At 45.0% G+C, this 18,702-nt stretch overlaps 2 protein-coding genes across 8 annotated transcripts in view; one reads left to right on the forward strand and one right to left on the reverse strand.

Annotated features, from left to right (window-relative positions):
• The window catches only part of LOC111841360 (tubby protein homolog), a 42,632-nt gene extending 29,499 nt beyond the window's left edge, over positions 1–13,133 (forward strand). For 5 of the 7 annotated variants that reach the window (XM_023807058.2, XM_023807083.2, XM_023807077.2 and 2 more), the window contains 10 exons: positions 185–347; positions 3,406–3,540; positions 5,287–5,442; positions 5,984–6,105; positions 7,420–7,614; positions 8,063–8,175; positions 8,715–8,829; positions 9,262–9,360; positions 9,466–9,637; positions 11,146–13,133. In XM_023807058.2, the coding sequence (XP_023662826.2) occupies positions 185–347; positions 3,406–3,540; positions 5,287–5,442; positions 5,984–6,105; positions 7,420–7,614; positions 8,063–8,175; positions 8,715–8,829; positions 9,262–9,360; positions 9,466–9,637; positions 11,146–11,279 (1,404 nt within the window). In that variant the 3' untranslated portion in view covers positions 11,280–13,133. The remainder of the gene's footprint in view (positions 1–184; positions 348–3,405; positions 3,541–5,286; positions 5,443–5,983; positions 6,106–7,419; positions 7,615–8,062; positions 8,176–8,714; positions 8,830–9,261; positions 9,361–9,465; positions 9,638–11,145) is intronic. The other 2 variants (XM_023807067.2, XM_023807090.2) reach the window with 1 other exon arrangement.
• ric3b (RIC3 acetylcholine receptor chaperone b) lies at positions 12,860–18,702 on the reverse strand. Its single transcript, XM_023807101.2, has 6 exons — positions 18,519–18,702; positions 17,419–17,672; positions 16,875–16,953; positions 15,824–15,917; positions 15,065–15,192; positions 12,860–14,177 (listed from the first exon to the last, which is right to left on the reverse strand). The coding sequence occupies exons 1-6, from the start codon at positions 18,634–18,636 to the stop codon at positions 13,699–13,701; spliced, it is 1,152 nt and encodes a 383-aa protein (XP_023662869.2). The 5' UTR covers positions 18,637–18,702; the 3' UTR covers positions 12,860–13,698.

Genomic DNA, 18,702 nt, shown 5'->3' on the forward strand with positions numbered 1-18,702 from the left:
GGAAAAAAACAATAATAATGAAGATGAGTATGAAGATGATTATTCAGACGGAGAATATCAAATTATGTTTAAAAGCAGAGAATGTCTTTCAGTGTACTGCCTACAGTGTTTGAGAATAATAACAGGAGATTGTGTGTGTGTCTCTTTATGTGCACGTGTGTGTGTGTGTCTGTGTGTGTTGCAGCGTGCCTTGCTGGAGCAGAAGCAGAAGAAGAAGCGACAAGAGCCCCTGATGGTGCAAGCCAATGCGGACGGCCGCTCACGCGTCCGCAGGACCAAGCAGAGCGAGGAGCAGGCACCACTGGTGGAGTCATACCTCAGCAGCAACAGCAGCACCATTTACCACGGTAACAGGCAGCTGTTGTGACCCTAATAAGCTTCTGGTCTTTAACAATAGATGAGAATGGGGAATGGTGATGTTTCAGAAGGCTGAGAAGTTTCCTGATCAAAACAGGTTTCTTAACCCAGCATATTTCTGTTTACTGGCCATGGAAATGCCGCCGTACTGGAGGAGATGTGTGGGCAACATCCGCTAATCTGCTAATCTGCTAAGGGAAAGCTCTGAGAAGCTCCTCAATCTAACCGTGATTGATTCTGCTGATGAAGGTTCTGATCTCGTTTCTGTATTTGGGGAAGCCCCCAGTTCCATCCATCCTCGCATTCTGAATGCATGTTGATGTCAGAGTGCACAGCTGTGAGCCCCGAATGGTGTGCACTGAATGTGCTGCGACGGGCCACGACATTTCCGGTGTCTTAGAGAAGAGAGGAAAATGGCAAAGTCCTCGGCCACGTGGGACACCATCCAGCCTTCAAACCTCCATTTCCAGGAGAGGAGTCTAGCCTGAATGGGGTCCCACTGTCCTGACTGCATGAACGGCACCATCTGATGCTTGCGGGCGAATCAGCTTTGAAGCTGATTCGTGCCGAAGGGCAATTTCACCCACGAGGGAGAGGGAAAAACAATTTAGGCTGTGAGTGATGAACTGCGCCACTGTTTCGACTTTCGGGCAGTCTTAATTTAGGGGTCACTGACTTCCTATCCCGCCGCCATTGGCTTGCGTTCCTGACAGCTGCTAAGGGATGTGCAAGAGCAGGTTTTCATCGTCCAAGACAAAATCTGGGCTCCCATCTGGAAAGCCCTCACTGAAATATGACACGATGGCTATGAGAGGGCAAATGACCAGGCAGTTAAAGTAAAGCTGCATTTATACACTGCCTGGTCAAAAAGAAAGTCGCCATTTGAATTTATATCAGCAAATACTTAAGAGCCAATGACTGGATCATTATTACAGCTCAGCAACATTATGCAGCAATAAAGTGAAGTCTGCTGAGTACCTGAATCTACTGAATGGCCAGGTTACACCTCCATCCACCATCAATGGATTTTTTCTTCCCTGTTGGCATGGGCATATTCCTGGACAAGAATGCCAAGATTCATTGGGTTTGAATTCTCAAAGAGTGGTTCAGGGAGCATGGAATCATTTTCATGCATGACTTGGCCACCACAGAGTTGTGACCATAACCTCATTGATGGTCCTTGGCATGTGCTGAAGGAGGCTTTATGGAGGTTCAACTCACTTGTCAATACAGGATCTCGGTGAGAAATGAATGCAATGGATGAAAATAAAGGGTGAGATGTTAAAGGCGGTCCTACGAAAAATTCAAATGGCAACTTTTTTTTTTGGCTGGGCAGTGTATAAAACACACAAACATCCAGGGTTTGGTTACCTGTAGATTGCGTTAGAGTAGCACTAAAAATAATCCTGTGATGCTCACTGGAATGGGCTGTAGGCTCACACTCCTAGAATCAACAGAAATGGAAGATGGTCGGTGGATATATGGATGGCTGAACTGCTGTGTGCAGGTTCCTTTTTTTTGTGGATGGCAGGGATTTGATGAATGAGAACAAAGTGCAGATGAAAAGCGCTCTGCTGATTGTGGTGGCTGGTAGGGATGGAAGGCCCCCCCCCCCCCCACACACTGTCTCTCTCCAGTTTTATTCATTTCCGTTTCTTCGTCAGACATGGCCTTACACTCGCTAGCTCTATTCATATGAAGCCCACCTTGAATGCAACTAATCACCTTCTGCGGGGCTAAGCACAGGCAGGCCCAGCCACCACTGCCGCGTGACCAGAAAGCGACAGACACTCGGCAGATTAGCGGAGCCTCTGTGGTCCCGCTGGCAGGATACCCTGGCTGATTTATACCCTCCGACTCCCGGCGAAAGCATGCCAGCTTGTTCACCTGCTACATTTCCTGGCAGCCTGTGAGTTTAACGCAGATCGGCCACAATGGATTCCCTTGAACGTCTCCCATCGGCCTTATTTGTATTTAACCATCAGTACAGCCGGATATTTCACTGGAGCGAGATACAACTGCGAGCCCCTTTGGAAACTCAAACTAGCAACTCTAAGGGAACGGTTCACTGTCAGGTTACTGCAGACCAGCTTGCCATCTCTGCTTCATTCACACGCCCCACATGAAGTACATCCTGTTTACCCACCTCCGTGGTGAGAACTATTTTTAGGCACAGTTTGTTTTTATGTTCACCCTATGTCACTGATGTTTTACAGAATGGCCAGACACACTCTGTTCTTTTTTTTTTTAACAGTCATGAAATTGTTTTTCAGAATGTTGATTCTCCATATAGATCAAGAAAAATACCTTTAAACTGAAGCTGAATAGGCTTAGTCACAGCGAGGTCTGAATTGCATGTCACGCAGGCTGACTTACTGACTGCTGTGAGGTTTCAATAGCTGAGCACAGAGTAGCGAGAGGGCTGAAAACGCCTGACGCCGGCCCGGTATTGGCACGGCGTGTCAGGATAAGGACACGCAGATGGCTGAGCCGCTCTCAGTTGAGGCTTTGGAGTCCATTCCCGGTTTAGGTCTGGCAGACAGAATGGCTGGATTCCCCTGGTGTGAAGTGCCGCCTCTTGGAAAAGCCAGAGATCAGCGCTCTGACATTTAAGAAGCAAACAGTCGATCTGTCTGGCTCTGCGCTGTCCCCAACCTCGCTGCGCTATTTCCACACCAACATGATTAATCGATCGCTTCTCTCCCTCCGCCTCTTGTTTGACATGATCACTGGTGAGATGGACTTTCACGTCAAGGCACTGGGGATGGGTGTGGCAGGACAGCAGCACCCGGGACCCTGCTGGTCCCCTCATGTAGCCCCCGCAGTGCCACGCTTATAGGTGTGCAGCTGGATTAAGCGGCCTGCTCAATCTGACTGCAGGCAAGAGGGTCCATGGTCCGATGGGGAGGCAGGTAGATAGACAGACAGGTGGACAGACAGGCTTGATGCTTCTTCCGTCCTCAAAGTAGCTGCTTAACTTCACAGTGTCTCTTCTTCTCTTCTGGACTCTCTCTCCACCTCCTCCTCTGACTCCCTCGCTCCTCCTAGTACAAGAGGCTGAACACGAGGAGGGGAACTCGACAGGAGACTCGCAGGCCCCCCTCTCCTCCAAAAAGTCCCGGGCCGCTGCTTCCACGCCACAGTCCAGCAGCGGGAAGAAGGAAAGAAGGGGGAAACACAGAGGTTAGGAGGGCGTGAAGCGCCCAGCAGGCCTCCGAACGCATCAGTGCCCGTGCTCTGCCACATGTGGGAGGACATGGGAACCTCATGAAGCGGCACGGGGTCAGAACTGCCGGCGAGCCGCAGGGTACTCACAGCATCATTAGGAACTGCCTCGAGTCATTGGCGAGGACAGGCGGCACGAGTCAGCGAAGGCTCACAGCAGAGCAGCTCCCGCGGGCGGGAAGCAGGCCGTTCAGGGCGGGAAGCAGGCCGCTCAGGGCCGGCATAATTTCAACCTACCTGCATAATTTCAGCAGCTTTAAAGAACAAGAGGGCGTCGTCCCGGCTCTAATGACTCGATGGCTAATTTGCCTTGATGAGAGCATGTTGAGGATGCTGATGTCATCATTAAGGATGGTGTTTTGGGCTCCGTGATGGAGACACCTAATCAGAGCTGAGGGCTGGCAGGCCAGGAGCCGCCCGCTGTAAATGACAGTAACCTTCCAGTTACCATTCAGTGTGTCCATGTATTTGTTGAACTAAACCCACTAGCACACCTTGTTTGGGTAATCAATACTTCTTGAAGTTAATTCACTCATTAAGCTAATGAATTAAATGAGCTGTTGGTGAAATTTAACAAAGATGGCTGGGATGCCCCTGAGGAGAGGTTTGGGAACCAAAGCTGAATTTTTCTAGCCATCCAACAAGATCAGTAACGTTTTGGAGAACAGAAGAGAATCTGGTAGCACTTTAGTGAAGCTGTCATCTATAATGCAGCACAGGGCCGGATCTAAGGGGTGGCAAGGGGTGGCCGTGTTCCGTCTCGTGAATACTTGGCCACCCAGTCATCACCCCTCAACAAAAAAATAAATATGAAATATGGAGCATTTAATTCTATAAACCAACCCGTCGATCAGTCGATTAGTCGATTGTGGTGTGTCGCCAACTTCATTGTTAATGGATGGTTAATGGATAATGTTCACGGTCTGCAAAACGTGCTGCTTGGCAAAATATTAGCCCATTTCAACCATTGTGACTAGTCTGGCCCTAGTCTGCCCCTCCCTCCAGTCTGAAAACCCCCCGATAATGCACTATACTGTAGATATCTTCATAATGCCTTATAATGGTCGGTATAAGAATTAAGGATGCTTTGTACTGCTTTATGAATGTACTTCTTATGCATTAGAAATGAGAGCTTATGAAATATTATAATCAACACTATAATGCCTTATGCCTGCCAATAGAAGATGTTGTAATGGTTAATTCTTATACCGGCCATTATAATGCATTATGAAGGTATAGATGCATCGTAGATGATGTATGACAATAGATAGATGATAGAAAGATGGATGATAGATCATGTGATGCATTATAGCGTAATCATATCCCCACTGGGCCCTTCAGCAGGCACTTAACCCCGTCTGCTCCAGGGCCCTAACGGTGCCGGGGGTCCTGTGTCTGTCACAGAGAGCAAGATGGGGTTTTTAGAACCACCACGGGGATGGTTAAAGAGACGTACACCTGCGACCAGTGATTAAACATATTACTAAACAGAAGCACTGCAGAGGAAAGTGATGAATCACATCTTATTAAACAGAGACATTTCTGTCAGTGGGTAGAGCAAAGGGGAAATGGAAGGTCTCTCTATATATAACCCTGTGTGAGAATAGCTGTATGCATTTACACATGAATGATGACAGTGTAACCAAAACCTGATTGGCTGACGAGGCTGGTCCTTGGGGGCGGGTGGATTTACCTGTCCGACAGGAAGCGAAGGCCCAGGCGATGATGCGGTGGACCTGGCCAGCCAAATCCAGATCCTGACGGTCAGCCAGCCGTCTGGGGATGGCAGCGGGGGCGGAGCTTTGGCCGGCGGGCAGCACCATGCCAAGCAGGACCTGAGGGTGACCATGCTGAAGAAAGGTACCCGATAGAGGCAGCGCAGCGTGAAGCCACACCAGAGATGGGGTAGATGCACTGATTAGCTGTGGGGTGCATTTATAAAAATGGGAAGACCCCTGTAAACAGCATGGCGCTGCATGAACAACATGACCTCGTGACCTCAGTATTGAAAGTCTCTCTCTCCGCAGTCATTTCCCATGACACCCTGCTGCAGTAATATCACACTCTAACTCCACGCTCGGCTTGGCCCCAGCCGGCTTCCCCTCGTCCCATCCTTCACACACAAATATGCCTCTGGTTAATTAGCGGTGCAGGTGATTCACCAGTTCAGCAGTTAATGATATGTGACGTGGTGATTGGCTCCCATGGTGCACTGAGACCTCCGTCTGTCGCCTGGCCCCTCTTTCCCCCGTCACTTGGCCAGGGGGGGGCAGGTGTGTCGCCATATTCCCCTCCAGCTCCTGGTGCTCAGGGCTTGGCAGTAAAATTGTCTTACATAAACTTAGAGGGTTTGTTACATATGGGAGGTGTGTGTTTTTACCAATGTCCTCTACCTGCAAAGGTACTTCAAGTAGTATGAATTTTGACGAAGAAGAGGATGATGAGGACGAAGACAGTTCCTCTTCCTCCCAGCTCAACAGCAACACCAGACCTGGTTCAGCGACTAGCAGGAAATCCAACAAGGTACTATACATAGTGGCTAAATAACATCAAACAGAGCCATAACCTCTTGCCCTGTTCAGATGAGGATCCATATATTACCAAAATGTCCCCTCATTCATTAGATTCCATTGGCTAGCTTTTCCATTTCCATAACCAATACTCTGCCTTTTGAATATGATGTTTTGCATGTCTCAGTTGATGCAGGGTGATGCAGGCAGAAGCACCATCACCGCAAACCACCCGCGCTGGGGATTGAATCCCAGAGCTACGCTCTCTGTTGCCTCCCACTGTCCAAAGACAATTTAGTTAAAGTACCTTCTCTGAGTTTCCCATAGTGTTTGCCTTTCAGTGGACTTGAATCCTGTTCAGGTTCCTCTGCCTCCAGGCTCACTGCTTGCCTGTCCTGGATAAGTAGCTTGAATATGGATGGATGGACGGATGCCATGCGCTAAAATGCCATCCTTCTGATGTAATGCCACTCTGTGGAATACATCTGAAAAGCCACCGCCATTCTGCCTTGCAGGCCTGCCCCCCGTATCTCACAGTCCCATCCTGCCACTCACTGCAGCCTTGATAAGGAGGCCCTACAGCATGTGCCGCTGAGCCCATCAGTCCCCAGGCAGACTCAATCTGCAAGCCGATCTTAATTTCTAATCTATAACTACGCTTTAAAAAGGACTCGCATGCCTGTCACTCTTTTTTAATGACTCTAAATGTCATTAATTTCAGCCATTCTGTGTTAAATTGTCTGTACCTAATTTACTGCCTGTTGGCTTCCCATATTGTAAATTAAGAACTTGCATGATGAAAAAGAAAGATTTTCAGCACTAAGTCTCTGTAAGTTGATATATAATTGCCTGCTAAAATACTACAAATGGTAATCAAGGTCTTTGCTGTTCTCACATTCACAATCAAAGACCCAAAAATGATTATTATCGCTGTTGGTACATGCCATGTGAATATTGCCTCTATAAAAAAGCCAATGATTTGATCTCCGGGGGATTGCAAGGGTCCAGACTTTGATCTGTAGATGGGATTCTTCACCCCAAAGCTCTGATGAGACAAAAGTGTCATAATTGGATCTTCTGTGGTTTTGAAATAGACTCCAGTGTCTCTGTAGCTTGGAGTGGCGTTATCTGGTAGTAACCTCAGCTTTTCTACATGGAATTAATTCCAGGTTCTGGTGCAATTAGTGTGTCACACTGGCAAATTAGAGACATCAGTCTTGAGTGGTGGTAATGAAGGCTAAAGACGGGGCTGTAACTCCAGTGCCTTGTTTGAACATCAGCGGCGTTTCTCCACATGACCCCCTGACCGCGTGACCCTCCCTCCCAGCAGGACGTGGCCTCAGCATCCAGCCCGCTGACCGGCCAGCCTCCCGTCGATGTGGGTGACCTGCAGGAGTTCTCCCTGAGGCCAGCCCCTCAGGCCGTCACCGTCAAGTGCAGGATCACGCGCGATAAGAAGGGAATGGACCGGGGCATGTACCCCACCTACTACCTCCACCTGGAGCGGGAAGACGGCAAGAAGGTCAGCGCAGTGCTGCCCTTTGCACACAGACAGCAGGAGCCAAACGTCGAGGGCAGAACGCCTCCACTGCTTTGCTCAGGCACTAGCTGTAGGGTTTATAAAACTCCCCTGGAGATCTTTCTTTGTAGGACATATCCGACATTTAAAGACCGTAAATCTTTATAAACATATACAGCAAGGTTATGCTCACAATGGGACATATTGCACTGTGATATGTTTGCCTAATGTTTGATATTTACCAGTGGTTTGAAATTATTAGGTTTTTCATTTTGACTAGTTGCATTTTGTGTAAGGAGATGTATTGCCAAAGGAATTATTTGCATGGATTATTAGACATAAGATTTAGACTGATTTTATGTCATATTCAAAAATGCCCCTTTGTCTTTTTTTGGTATTTACTGTGAAATTCTATTTTTCCACGTTTACTGGGGGCCTGTTGGCGAAATAGGTGTTCCTGTTAGCTGGAAGGAAACGAAAGAAGAGCAAGACGTCTAATTACCTCATCTCTGTCGACCCCACGGATCTGTCTCGAGATGGAGAGAGCTTCATTGGGAAGCTGAGGTGGGAGCGAGCTGCTTTGGCCCTGCGCCCAAATGTGAATAGAGCTGCATATAAATATGCAGCCAAAGTTCAGCCCCAACATTAATAAAGATTGCTAGGAGAACTAACTGTAATTTCATTCCCAGCGGTGCAGAGGGTACATTTTTGTAGAATATTGTTAATCTTGTTTTTAAACTTTAAACAGAAGGGAAATAGCTTTGAATCACCATATTAGTTTTGTGGAGTTCTGTAAAGCCAAGCTCTTAATGAGGTATTGAAATGTCATGAATAAGATTGTAGTGCCATGATTTATCAGAAGGGGGCAGCAGACGCTGTACTGAGGCAGAAGCATTAGGGTGTGGGATCTTCCCTGCTAATAGGGTGTTACTGCGCAGCCTCTTATCATAATTACCGACTGAGAGCAGATGGCTTCCAGGCAGGATGTGTCCATAGTCAGCACAGCGCTGGACTAGTTTGTCCTGCAGGTCATATTGCAGGTTACAGATCGTTGTGCATTTCATAGATCACACCCGCAGCTGTGGGTTGTTTTATATTTGCAGGTCGAACCTGATGGGCACCAAGTTCATGGTTTATGACAGCGGCAAGAATCCAGGGAAGACAGCCTCAGGCGTAGAGGCCGGCAGTCTGAGGCAGGAGCTGGCAGCGATCTGCTACGTGAGTATCCTTTCCGGAAGCTTCCGCTGACACAGTTTCCCTCCTGAAAAGTGTTCTCGGCTCATAGCCTTCGCTTATTGGCTTGTCAGTCTGCTTCACACGCACAGAAATAAGCAAAAAGCACTGCACAGCCAACTTATCAGAGATAGCTTCCACAGGGAGTTGATGTCCAGTATCTGAGCTGGAGAGAGAGATGGGATGTGATGGGGAGACACCTATTGTTCAGACAGGAAATAGCAGGAGGCAAACTCAATGGGCTCCTGCTTACAGTACCACAGTACTATATTAAATGAATACTAGCACAGTAATTTAAAATACGTAAATATTTGTTACTTTTATTGCCTATGTTATATTATCTTTTTCCCCAAAGGTTTGTCTTAGTTAAAGTACAGATCTGTGTTTTTATCTTTAATTTACAAATCTCCATTTTAGGAAACAAATGTTTTGGGTTTCAAAGGACCTCGCAAAATGAGTGTCATCATTCCTGGAATGAACATGGACCATGAGAGAGTGTCAGTGCGGCCTTGCAACGTGAGTGAGCTTCTGTTTTTGCGTGAGGGGGCTGTAGCCAAATTTCCCCAAATCTGTGCCACGTGTAACCCTGAATGTGAGTAACCCCCTCACCCCCCATCCCAGGACCATGAGTCCCTTCTGGCACGATGGCAGAACAAGAACACAGAGAGTGTGATAGAGCTGCATAACAAGACCCCAGTGTGGAATGACGACACACAGTCCTACGTGCTCAACTTCCACGGTCGAGTGACTCAGGCCTCCGTGAAGAATTTCCAGATCATCCACAACAACGACCGTGAGTACTGTCAAGGCTAAGGGAACGTCAGGGTAGATATCCTGGGACAATAGATGTGAGTGGGTGAGGGACCTGGCAAAGGACAGTACCTGTAACTGGAAATTTTTTCAGGAGTCGCGCTGGGTTGCAGGGCCACTGAATGGAGCCATTAAACTGCATCATTCAAATAAAACTTCCACCTGTATAAAGGTGCACAAATGAAAAGGCAGTTTGGGTAAAAGCTCACTACACTTATAAACATTTCTGTGATTATCCACCATTGTTATAGTTTTGAATTTTAATTTTATATTATTTTCAAATGTCTTTTGCAATCCAGTTTATTTTTAGTTTGTTTTCAGTGTAGTTTTATTAGTTTGTATTGTTTTTTATTTTAAAGACGCATTTCTGCATAGTTTTATATATTTTACTTTCAGTTTGAGTTTTGATAGTTTTAATAGGGATAGGCTGAAAGTCGTACAGCTATTTTCTGTATCCGTTCTTCACAGAGCACATTATGTACTATCGTCCTGTCAGGGTCCGTCCCATCTGGCCCTGTCCTGTGTGCTATTTTCCCGCTTGGCGTTGGCCTTGTGTGTTTCCCCTGTTCTCCAGTGCTGCCACGGGACTCAGTGGGCTGAGCATGTGGCTTGGAGGTTGGCCTCCCTTTGGTCGTGTGTTCAGATCCAGCGTCTTTGTGTTTCTGTTTATGGTTCACCTTGCCTGTGCCTTGCTTTATTATGTTTGGTGGTTCTCGTGTTCTATTCTCTCCAAGTGTAGTTAACCTTTGTTAATGTTCTCCAGTCTCTAGTGCTGTTTAATTGTAATTCACCCCTCCAGTTCCTTATTGCCCTGAGTCCTTTTGATAGGTTGAGTTATGCTTTTCACCTGTCCAGCGTCACACCCTGTTAGTTGTGTATTTAAGTGCCTGCTTCTGTTCTGTTCCTTGTTAGTTCACTGTGGCTGAATCCCTGTGTAGCTGTTTCCGTCTGTGGTTCTGCTGATTCCCCGTGATGTAGTTTTCCCTGTTTTGTAATTTTCCTGTGTCGTTCCCTGCCTTTATTTCTGTTTGATCAGTGTTGTTTTGACCCCTTGCCATCCCTTGTGTTTTGAGTTTGCTTCTGTTAAATAAAACCTGCATTTCTTGGAGCTGCTTTATGATCCATCCCCCTTTCATCATGCCTGTCCGTAACATGTTCTCACAATGCTCAAAAAATGTTCCATGTATTGGTTAAACATTAACAGTTCATTACTGTTGCTAAATAGTATTAAAAATGGTTAAGTATTTCATGCATGTTATTTTATTTCAGGTAGTTATGGAAGCAATATTTGTAGTTTTTTATTTTCATATTCAGTTTATGAAAATGTCTTCTATCAGTTTTAATTTTAGTTTTCTGTAATGATAGTAATTCTGCTATTCACTCACTTTTTTCACACACAAGCAGAACCCACTCTCTCCTCGGGTCTATACTGTCTATTGGACCCGTTTATTAATAATCATGTCAGTCATGGAGAATCTGGTTTTTCCACAGCCGACTACATCGTGATGCAGTTCGGCCGAGTGGCGGAGGACATCTTCACCATGGACTACAGCTACCCAATGTGTGCCCTGCAGGCCTTCGCTATCGCGCTCTCCAGCTTCGACAGCAAGCTGGCCTGTGAGTAGGGTGTGAGTAGGGCACGCTCTCCTAGCGCAGGAGCCCTGGACTCCCGACCCTCCCTACTGCCTCGGAAAGAACTCTTATTTCCCAAGAACACGATGGAGAGGCAGAAGAAACACTAGCCCTGGCTGGCTTCTCTGCATGAGACAGACCTGTGGAACATCTCCATGTTCTGATCAGCCATGTGAACATGTTCCACGAGTCCTATAGGGCCAGATAGCTAACTTTTCTCACTCGTCGGATTAAATGTGAATGAACACAAGTGTATGTAGCAGAGTAATGTGTTAACATTGTAGTTCCCATAACCTGAATTTACTTCTACGGACCGCATATGTACTAACTCTCATCCCCTGCAGCAACTTAATGCACCCTTACATGAAGCATGAGGCTCTTTAAGAGTTTGAGAGTTACACTAAAACAACTAAAAATACTAAAAACATACTGCAACCAGGTGGGTCACACCTACACTTCTGACTCAATGAAAGGCCAAATTTTGCATCAGTGTACCGCATTGCACTTGTAGTTGGTATATATATGATGTATACAGATTAAAAAAGAAAGAACCCAGGACTTGAAGTGTTGAAATGCCAACCACTGAGTCATTACAGCACGGTGTCCTCAAACTCACCCTCACACTCACGCTCACGCGTGGTTGTGGTGTGACCTGCCAAAAGTCTACTGGCTGCAGAACTTTCTACATGTTCCGTGTAAATGTTGTGCCTTTGGAGTCGGGGTTCCAGCGTTTTGTCTCACGTTTGCATTACACAATGAGGTATTCGTCGGCCGTCTATTGAGTTAGACGCCATGTGTGGTTTTACAGCACAAGGGTATTATTTGCATCACTGCCAGTGAGGTGGGTGCTTTTTGTTTCCCAGCAGCCCTGGTGGCAGTCACTGCATTTTACTTCACACGTTGAACTTGTCCTAAAACTGGAAGCATAAAATTATATCAACATTTCAATATTTGCCCACTAACATTTGAATCACACAGCTGTTTTCCCATTTCTCTAAAATGAAACGAAACCACAGTGTTTCCCAGATAAGGCAGCTCCATGTGAATATTAAACCTGAAGTCAGCCCAGCCATTAGGGTATATATCAGGATTTGTCACATCAGCAGAAGCCGCCAATCTATCGCGTTTGCTTTTTCTGAATGCTTGTCAGTTCTTATCTCTTGATTGATAATCTGTCCTGGTGGCATTTTCACATAAACCTCCACTAACTGCATTTAACTGCATTCTAAAATCTATCACTGAGAGCCAGCATCCAGTGTCAGCAGGGAGGTCAACAGAAGTGCAACGCCTCCTTTCCAGCTTAGTCACGAGGCCCAAAAGTCAGCAAAGACCAATGAATTTTTCACAGTATTTTTTTGATTAAATTGCATATTATTTCCATGCCATATTCTCTTACCATCTAAACATGCTAACATGACTCAACCCTCAGAATGCTAATTCAAAGATGAATTGATTACCCTGTTAACGTAATGTACTGTATACACTTTTAACCAGTCAAAAATGCAAAATCCAGAAGATATGAAGGCTGTATTTTTCTGTCCCTTCACAATTCAAGCAAATCAAACACAGCGAAGAATATCCATGGGGGGGTTTATTTTTACATTGTTTTTTGTCCTTTTATTATCAACTCTGGTCTTTCACAGAAGCTGTGATGTCTTTAAGTGTTTATATGATTTATTGTTTTGAGATAAACTATTTGAAATGTAGCAAAATCCTGGTCATTTGTGTTTTTGTGGGGAAGATCAAATTGCCTTTAATGGAGTGTGTTATGTGTGTGAGAGTGTGCCTTCCAGTGTTTGTTCAGAATAAAATCTGTATGAATACAGAAATAAAATTTATTCTGTTGAGTTGCCAGAATATTCTGAAGTTTGTTAGAACAAAGTAGTTTACTCTGACATGTAAAACTGTATTAGGTCAATCCATCCATTCACCGATCTTCCCCCGCCGTCAGGGCTGTGGGGCCTGTCGCAGGCAGCATAGGGCACAAGGCAGGGCAACACCCTGGATGGGATGCCAGTTCATCACTGAACCGTACTACATACAGTACACTTCATGCTAAAGTGAAAGTTTGCATTTGAATATATCTATCTAAAATGTCTAGTTCTTGCTGGGCCTTAAAACTCTTTGGATTTTGTTATAGTGTTAACACAGCAGGATGGTTCCCTCAATGGGAAAACTGTATTCAGGAAAATCTTTAAAAACGAGAGCATTGCTGAGTCCTCTGCGTCTTTGGATCATCAAGAGCGCTACTCTGACTCTCAGCGGACAGAAACATACACGTGTGAAGGGAACAGCCTGCAATCTGTGGCCGGGGACAAGCATGCGTAAGTACGTGGAGAGGAGAATCAGGATCGTGCCAGAGCAGGATGGGACATCCCGGAAGATGCCTGGCAGTGCCGCTGTTTCTGCCTGTCACTCGGCCTCCCGTTTGCCTCGCTTCCGGATCACGCCAAACCCCAGTTCCGCAGTGATCTCCGATTTGCTGAAGCCATCTGTGTCTTCAGAGTCGGATGTGTGTGGGAGGCCGTCCGCCTCGTCCTGCGAGTAGTCACCATCGCAGCCTGCACTGCAGAAGCTCATCCTCTCCGCCTTCACCACTGGCTCCGCCCCCTCCTTGCTGCAGTCTTCTGCACCCCCCCTCTGACCTACCTGCTTCGTGCTGTGTGGCCAGTGGCCCCTCACTTCCACCCGTTCCACCTCCTCCCATTCGTCCAGTGAGTCCTGAGTGAAAAGCCTGGGTAGGCGGAGCTCTCCCTCTAGCTCCGCCTCCTCCATCACTTTGCCCACCCCCTCAGCAAGGTCCTCAGCAGTTCGCTCCCCCATCCTGATGTTGCCGTACCTCGTTCTGCAGGAAGCCTTGGTGTATGGAGGGTAAACCTCTTCAGGGTCATCTGTGCAGGCCGGAGGGGGGGGAGGTGCAATGTCAACCATTTCAGTTACATGGAATAAAGACAGGTCACTGACTTTCTTAAGGGACAAGCTAAGTTATCTGTCCTCTGTGCAGATTTTAATTAGCATGTTTAACTATTAGTGTAACTCACAAGTCTTATAAGACCTGCCCTCGATCAGGGCGAATCAGCAGCTGTTATCCCATCAGTTTGTGGACATCTGATCTGGCTCTTTTTGAAGCATTACATTAATTTTTAATTCAACAAAGTTAGTGTCTAACTGTGCGCTGAGATTTGGAGCATGTTGCTACTGTATGCGAAAGGCGGAGCTCTTCCCCTACCCACTCCTAGCTGATGCTGCCCTTCAGTGAGTAAATCGTTTAGATGACATTTTAATGGAAGTAAGAAAGCTCATTTTTCTGCTTTTGAGTAGAGCTTGGGGGATAAGAAAAAACAAATGTGGTAAACTGCAGCATTATCTGTGATTGTCACATCCTGTGACAGTCACAACCTCCAATCACTACTGCAAAGATGAATTATTTTAAGAAAACAACAAGTCACACCCTTTAACTATGTGCCAGAGCACTAAAACAGATTGGGCTGAAATGATAGGAATTGATGCTACAAATGAAACAGTATATCACAGAAACATAAACCATGGGTTTTACTTAAGCAGCAAAAAATACTGTTTATCTGATATAAACAGATGGCTGTACAGGGAGCGACAGGCTGTATCTGTACATTTTTAAGGTTAAATATTTGTTATAGCAAATCAGATTCTTCTTCTGAGATATTACTGCATTTCCTCTGCTGCATCTTGAATTTGCGACCTTCAGCTAAAAATGATAGTCATTTGACCACCACGCCCCTGCCGTCTCCTCAGGTTGTACCTTCCCACTCCTCGAGCTGGCTCCCCAGGGAGACGCCCTCCACCAGCTTGCCCTCCCGCATCACCCTGGTGATCTCCTTCAACTGGTGCAGCAGCCTCTCCTCATGTTCTGCTGTGACGCTCCTGACCCTGTGATGGAGAGAGAGCAGGGTGGGGGAGGCTGGCCAGCTTCTGTCACTCTGCACTGCCGCTCTCTGTGCCCTACATGAGTCAGCGTCAGCCACTTACAATCACAGCTTCTTCACTCAGTAATTGTATTACTTTACTATTGATGCACTTCTAATAGAACAAGCTCACCCCACAAATAATTTCTTCAGGCTAAGCTACATTTTAGCTGGTAATTGGTATTTAGCAATTGGTATATATTACATTTTACTGCTTTTGTAATTTCAGCATTAGTGTCTCAATTTAAGATAGGCCATAACAATAGTTAGCAATTTAAAACCTTTAAATAATTAAATACTCGATTCGCAGTTTAAGTAGTACAATTACAGGAAAAAAGATGGACAATTTTAATCTTAGATTACTTTAAAACATGCAAAGACTGTTTCAGTTTCAAGTCAATATATATCATCTTTTTGTTAAAGAATAAATGGAGATACTGAAGTGGGTTATTATAGAAAAAGGAGTTGCATAATTTTAGTGTTCATGAGGATTTAACACAGATTAATCACAAGGTGAATTGAATTTGCCATTCCGACTGGTCATATCTGATACCGCAGCGCGGGGCACCCCGCAGCTGTGAATAAGGCAGGATTACCTGTCAGGACTGTCACCCGCATTTGACACTATCTTCTCCATCACCTCCTCTGTCTCCTTCAGCTTCTCCTGTAGCTGGGCCAGCTCATAATCGGCTAGAAGAGACGCTGCAGTTAGGCGTTCCTGAGGCTGCAGGCCGGGGGCGAGACTTTCAGCTCTCCTGGAAGAGCCCGGCGCTCTCTGACCAGCTCTGCGTACTTCAGCCAGGCCGCTGGCTCTTCAGGACCACACCCCTCACTTCACCCCAGCAATCGCATGTTTTATTGATATAAACATTCACTGATCTACTTTAACACACAAAAATACTGCATCCTTCACATACTATGGGTGAATAATTTACAAATGAAATAGGGTCAAAGTGAATGGTGGGATCTTAAGGTCTTTGCACAAAGTGTTGTGTTTAATTCTGGATATATGTACATAGAGAAAAGCGTAAAGAATTTCATGAGATTCTCAAAAATGAGAGATTCACATTTGAACCCTTACAATGCCATCATATTTGTTCTTCTCTCCCTTTGGCCTCCATTTGATGAATGAAGCAGAAGTAAACTTCTTTGTGCTGAGCCAAAAGACACAAGGTAATTGGTACTAGAAGGCCCAGGGCTGATACAATGTTACTTAGTGGGCTAATCCAGGTCTAAGAAAGACCCGGAAAAAGCTCCCAGAGAATTAGACGGGATCTTAATCTTAATCTACCTTATCTGAGGGACTTGTTTTGGCCATAGATACAGATATGTGCTGCAGGAGTCTGACAAGGAAGGGAGCTCTACAAGAAGAATTAGGCCTGAACAATGACCGAAAAATTACAAGGAAGTGATTGACAGAAGGAAGCTGCCAAATGGCAAAGAACCATTGCTCTTCATTAGCGGGCTTGCTTGCATCTGACTGTGGCATTTTACATTGTAGAGGGTCTGGCAATGCGCACTCAGTCACAGGCCTCATTATCCTGGAAGATGTCACAGCTAGAATCAATAAAAGTGCTCATGAATGCATTACTTCAGGTCTGACCCGAAACATCCTGTCATTAGCTGAATATGTGCATTTGTACTTACTTATTTTTCTTTTCGTATTCTCTGATTTCTGGGCAGGAAATCTGGTTTCTGCTTTGACATTTTTACTCTTAGATGTTATCTGTGAAAGAAATCATTTTTACTGCAGATGTACGTATTTAAAATAGAATTGCACATCCGACAAATACACTGACATTTTATGAAAGGAAATGAAAACATTTATATAAAAGCCATTTAGTAATAACAGTACTTTCGCAGGCCATTTTTAAGGACAACTGCTTTTCACAGATAGACCAGAAAACTTTCTGACATGTCAGATTATAAATGACAGGGTTTCCCCCAAAACCCGCTTTTGAACTTTAGTCCTAGTTTCTCCATGAATAACAGTGCTGCCTGAGTAATCGGGGCAATGGTTCTGAAGTCTGAATGTGAGATCATTAAAGTATATATGAAATTGAGCCACAGAAGTGAGATTAGCACCATTTGAAGTATATTCCTACAGTAAACACCACAAATCACATGCAATTGCCTCATTTTCATGATTAAACTGCAACACACCCATACAGGCCACATGAAAAAAGCTCACCTTGAAGAGGATGTAGAGGATGTAAAGGAGGATTCCGAACCCATATATTGGAATTATTCGCCCCATGAGGTTGGATTTTCCTCCACCCCCACCCGCACCCCCACCCCCACCCCTGCCCACTGTCCCCACACCCTTGCCCTTGGTAAGGCCATCAGGATTGTAGGCTTTGCTGCTGGGTGGCCTTATGCCCCACTGGGCTTGGCCATCTGACATCTGCTGCCGTTGCATCATGGGAGGAAAATGTCCAGGTCCAGCTAGCAATGGGAACAGACATCGAATTTCAATGCACTTCAAATGAACTCGGATCATAAATTTTCCATATGTGAGTATCAGAAAGACACCCTGCTGCACTGTATAGTGTATAACTTCTCTACTTCTATGGCATTCTGTACATTCCAGGATCTGCTATATAGTTTTTAATCTAATATAGCAAACACTGTATTATAATTAATTTTATCCCCTAACTTCATTTATTCATACCACATACCAGTAGGTAGAGAGGGAAGTTTAAGAGACAAATGTGCAAATGAAATGAAATTCAGTACTTCTAAGTCAATTTTCTGTATATATTAGGGTATAAAGATGAAACCTAGCAGGACGGTGACAGGAGAAATTAGATCGAATAAACAGAAACATCAACAAAAATTATAATTATGTTGGACTTTATTGAAAAATAAATGACGTAACAAAAACCCACAACATAAAAAGGCAAAATACCAACACAATGCAATGACACAAGTTGCATAACAAATGCGCAAAATGCATAACACATGCATAACAAAAATGCACAAAAGTTGACACAAAATGCATAATCATCAAGCACAACAAATTCACTGTTAAAGAGATACACATATATAGAAATTTCTTACCCATTTGATGATAATTTCAGACTATTCATAACAATTTATGATAAAAATTGCTCTAAAGAAAAATCGTAATGCAAACTTGCAGTAGTTCTACCAAATTTACAAAAATTTATTTTGACATTGCCATTTATTAGCTAAATAACTTGAAATATAAATCCAAAACAAAAAAATTACAGAACACTTACATTTAATAAGAAACATCCATCACAGAAAATAAAACATCCATCACCTTACCATCTTGTTGCCCTACATCCTTTTTTCCTTTAGATAAAAGAATTTTAGGTAGGAGAAGGGAGACACAGAGGACGATGCACGAGAAAAGTGTAACCTTCTGAAAAGTGGACATAGACATTTTGCCGCATGAAGGAATAACCTCGTTTATTCACAGGTAAAATCAGTCGCTGCGGCTTCTGCCTGA

This window comes from Paramormyrops kingsleyae, chromosome 11 (genome assembly GCF_048594095.1).
Source record: "Paramormyrops kingsleyae isolate MSU_618 chromosome 11, PKINGS_0.4, whole genome shotgun sequence".
NCBI classification, from domain to species: Eukaryota; Metazoa; Chordata; class Actinopteri; order Osteoglossiformes; family Mormyridae; genus Paramormyrops; species Paramormyrops kingsleyae.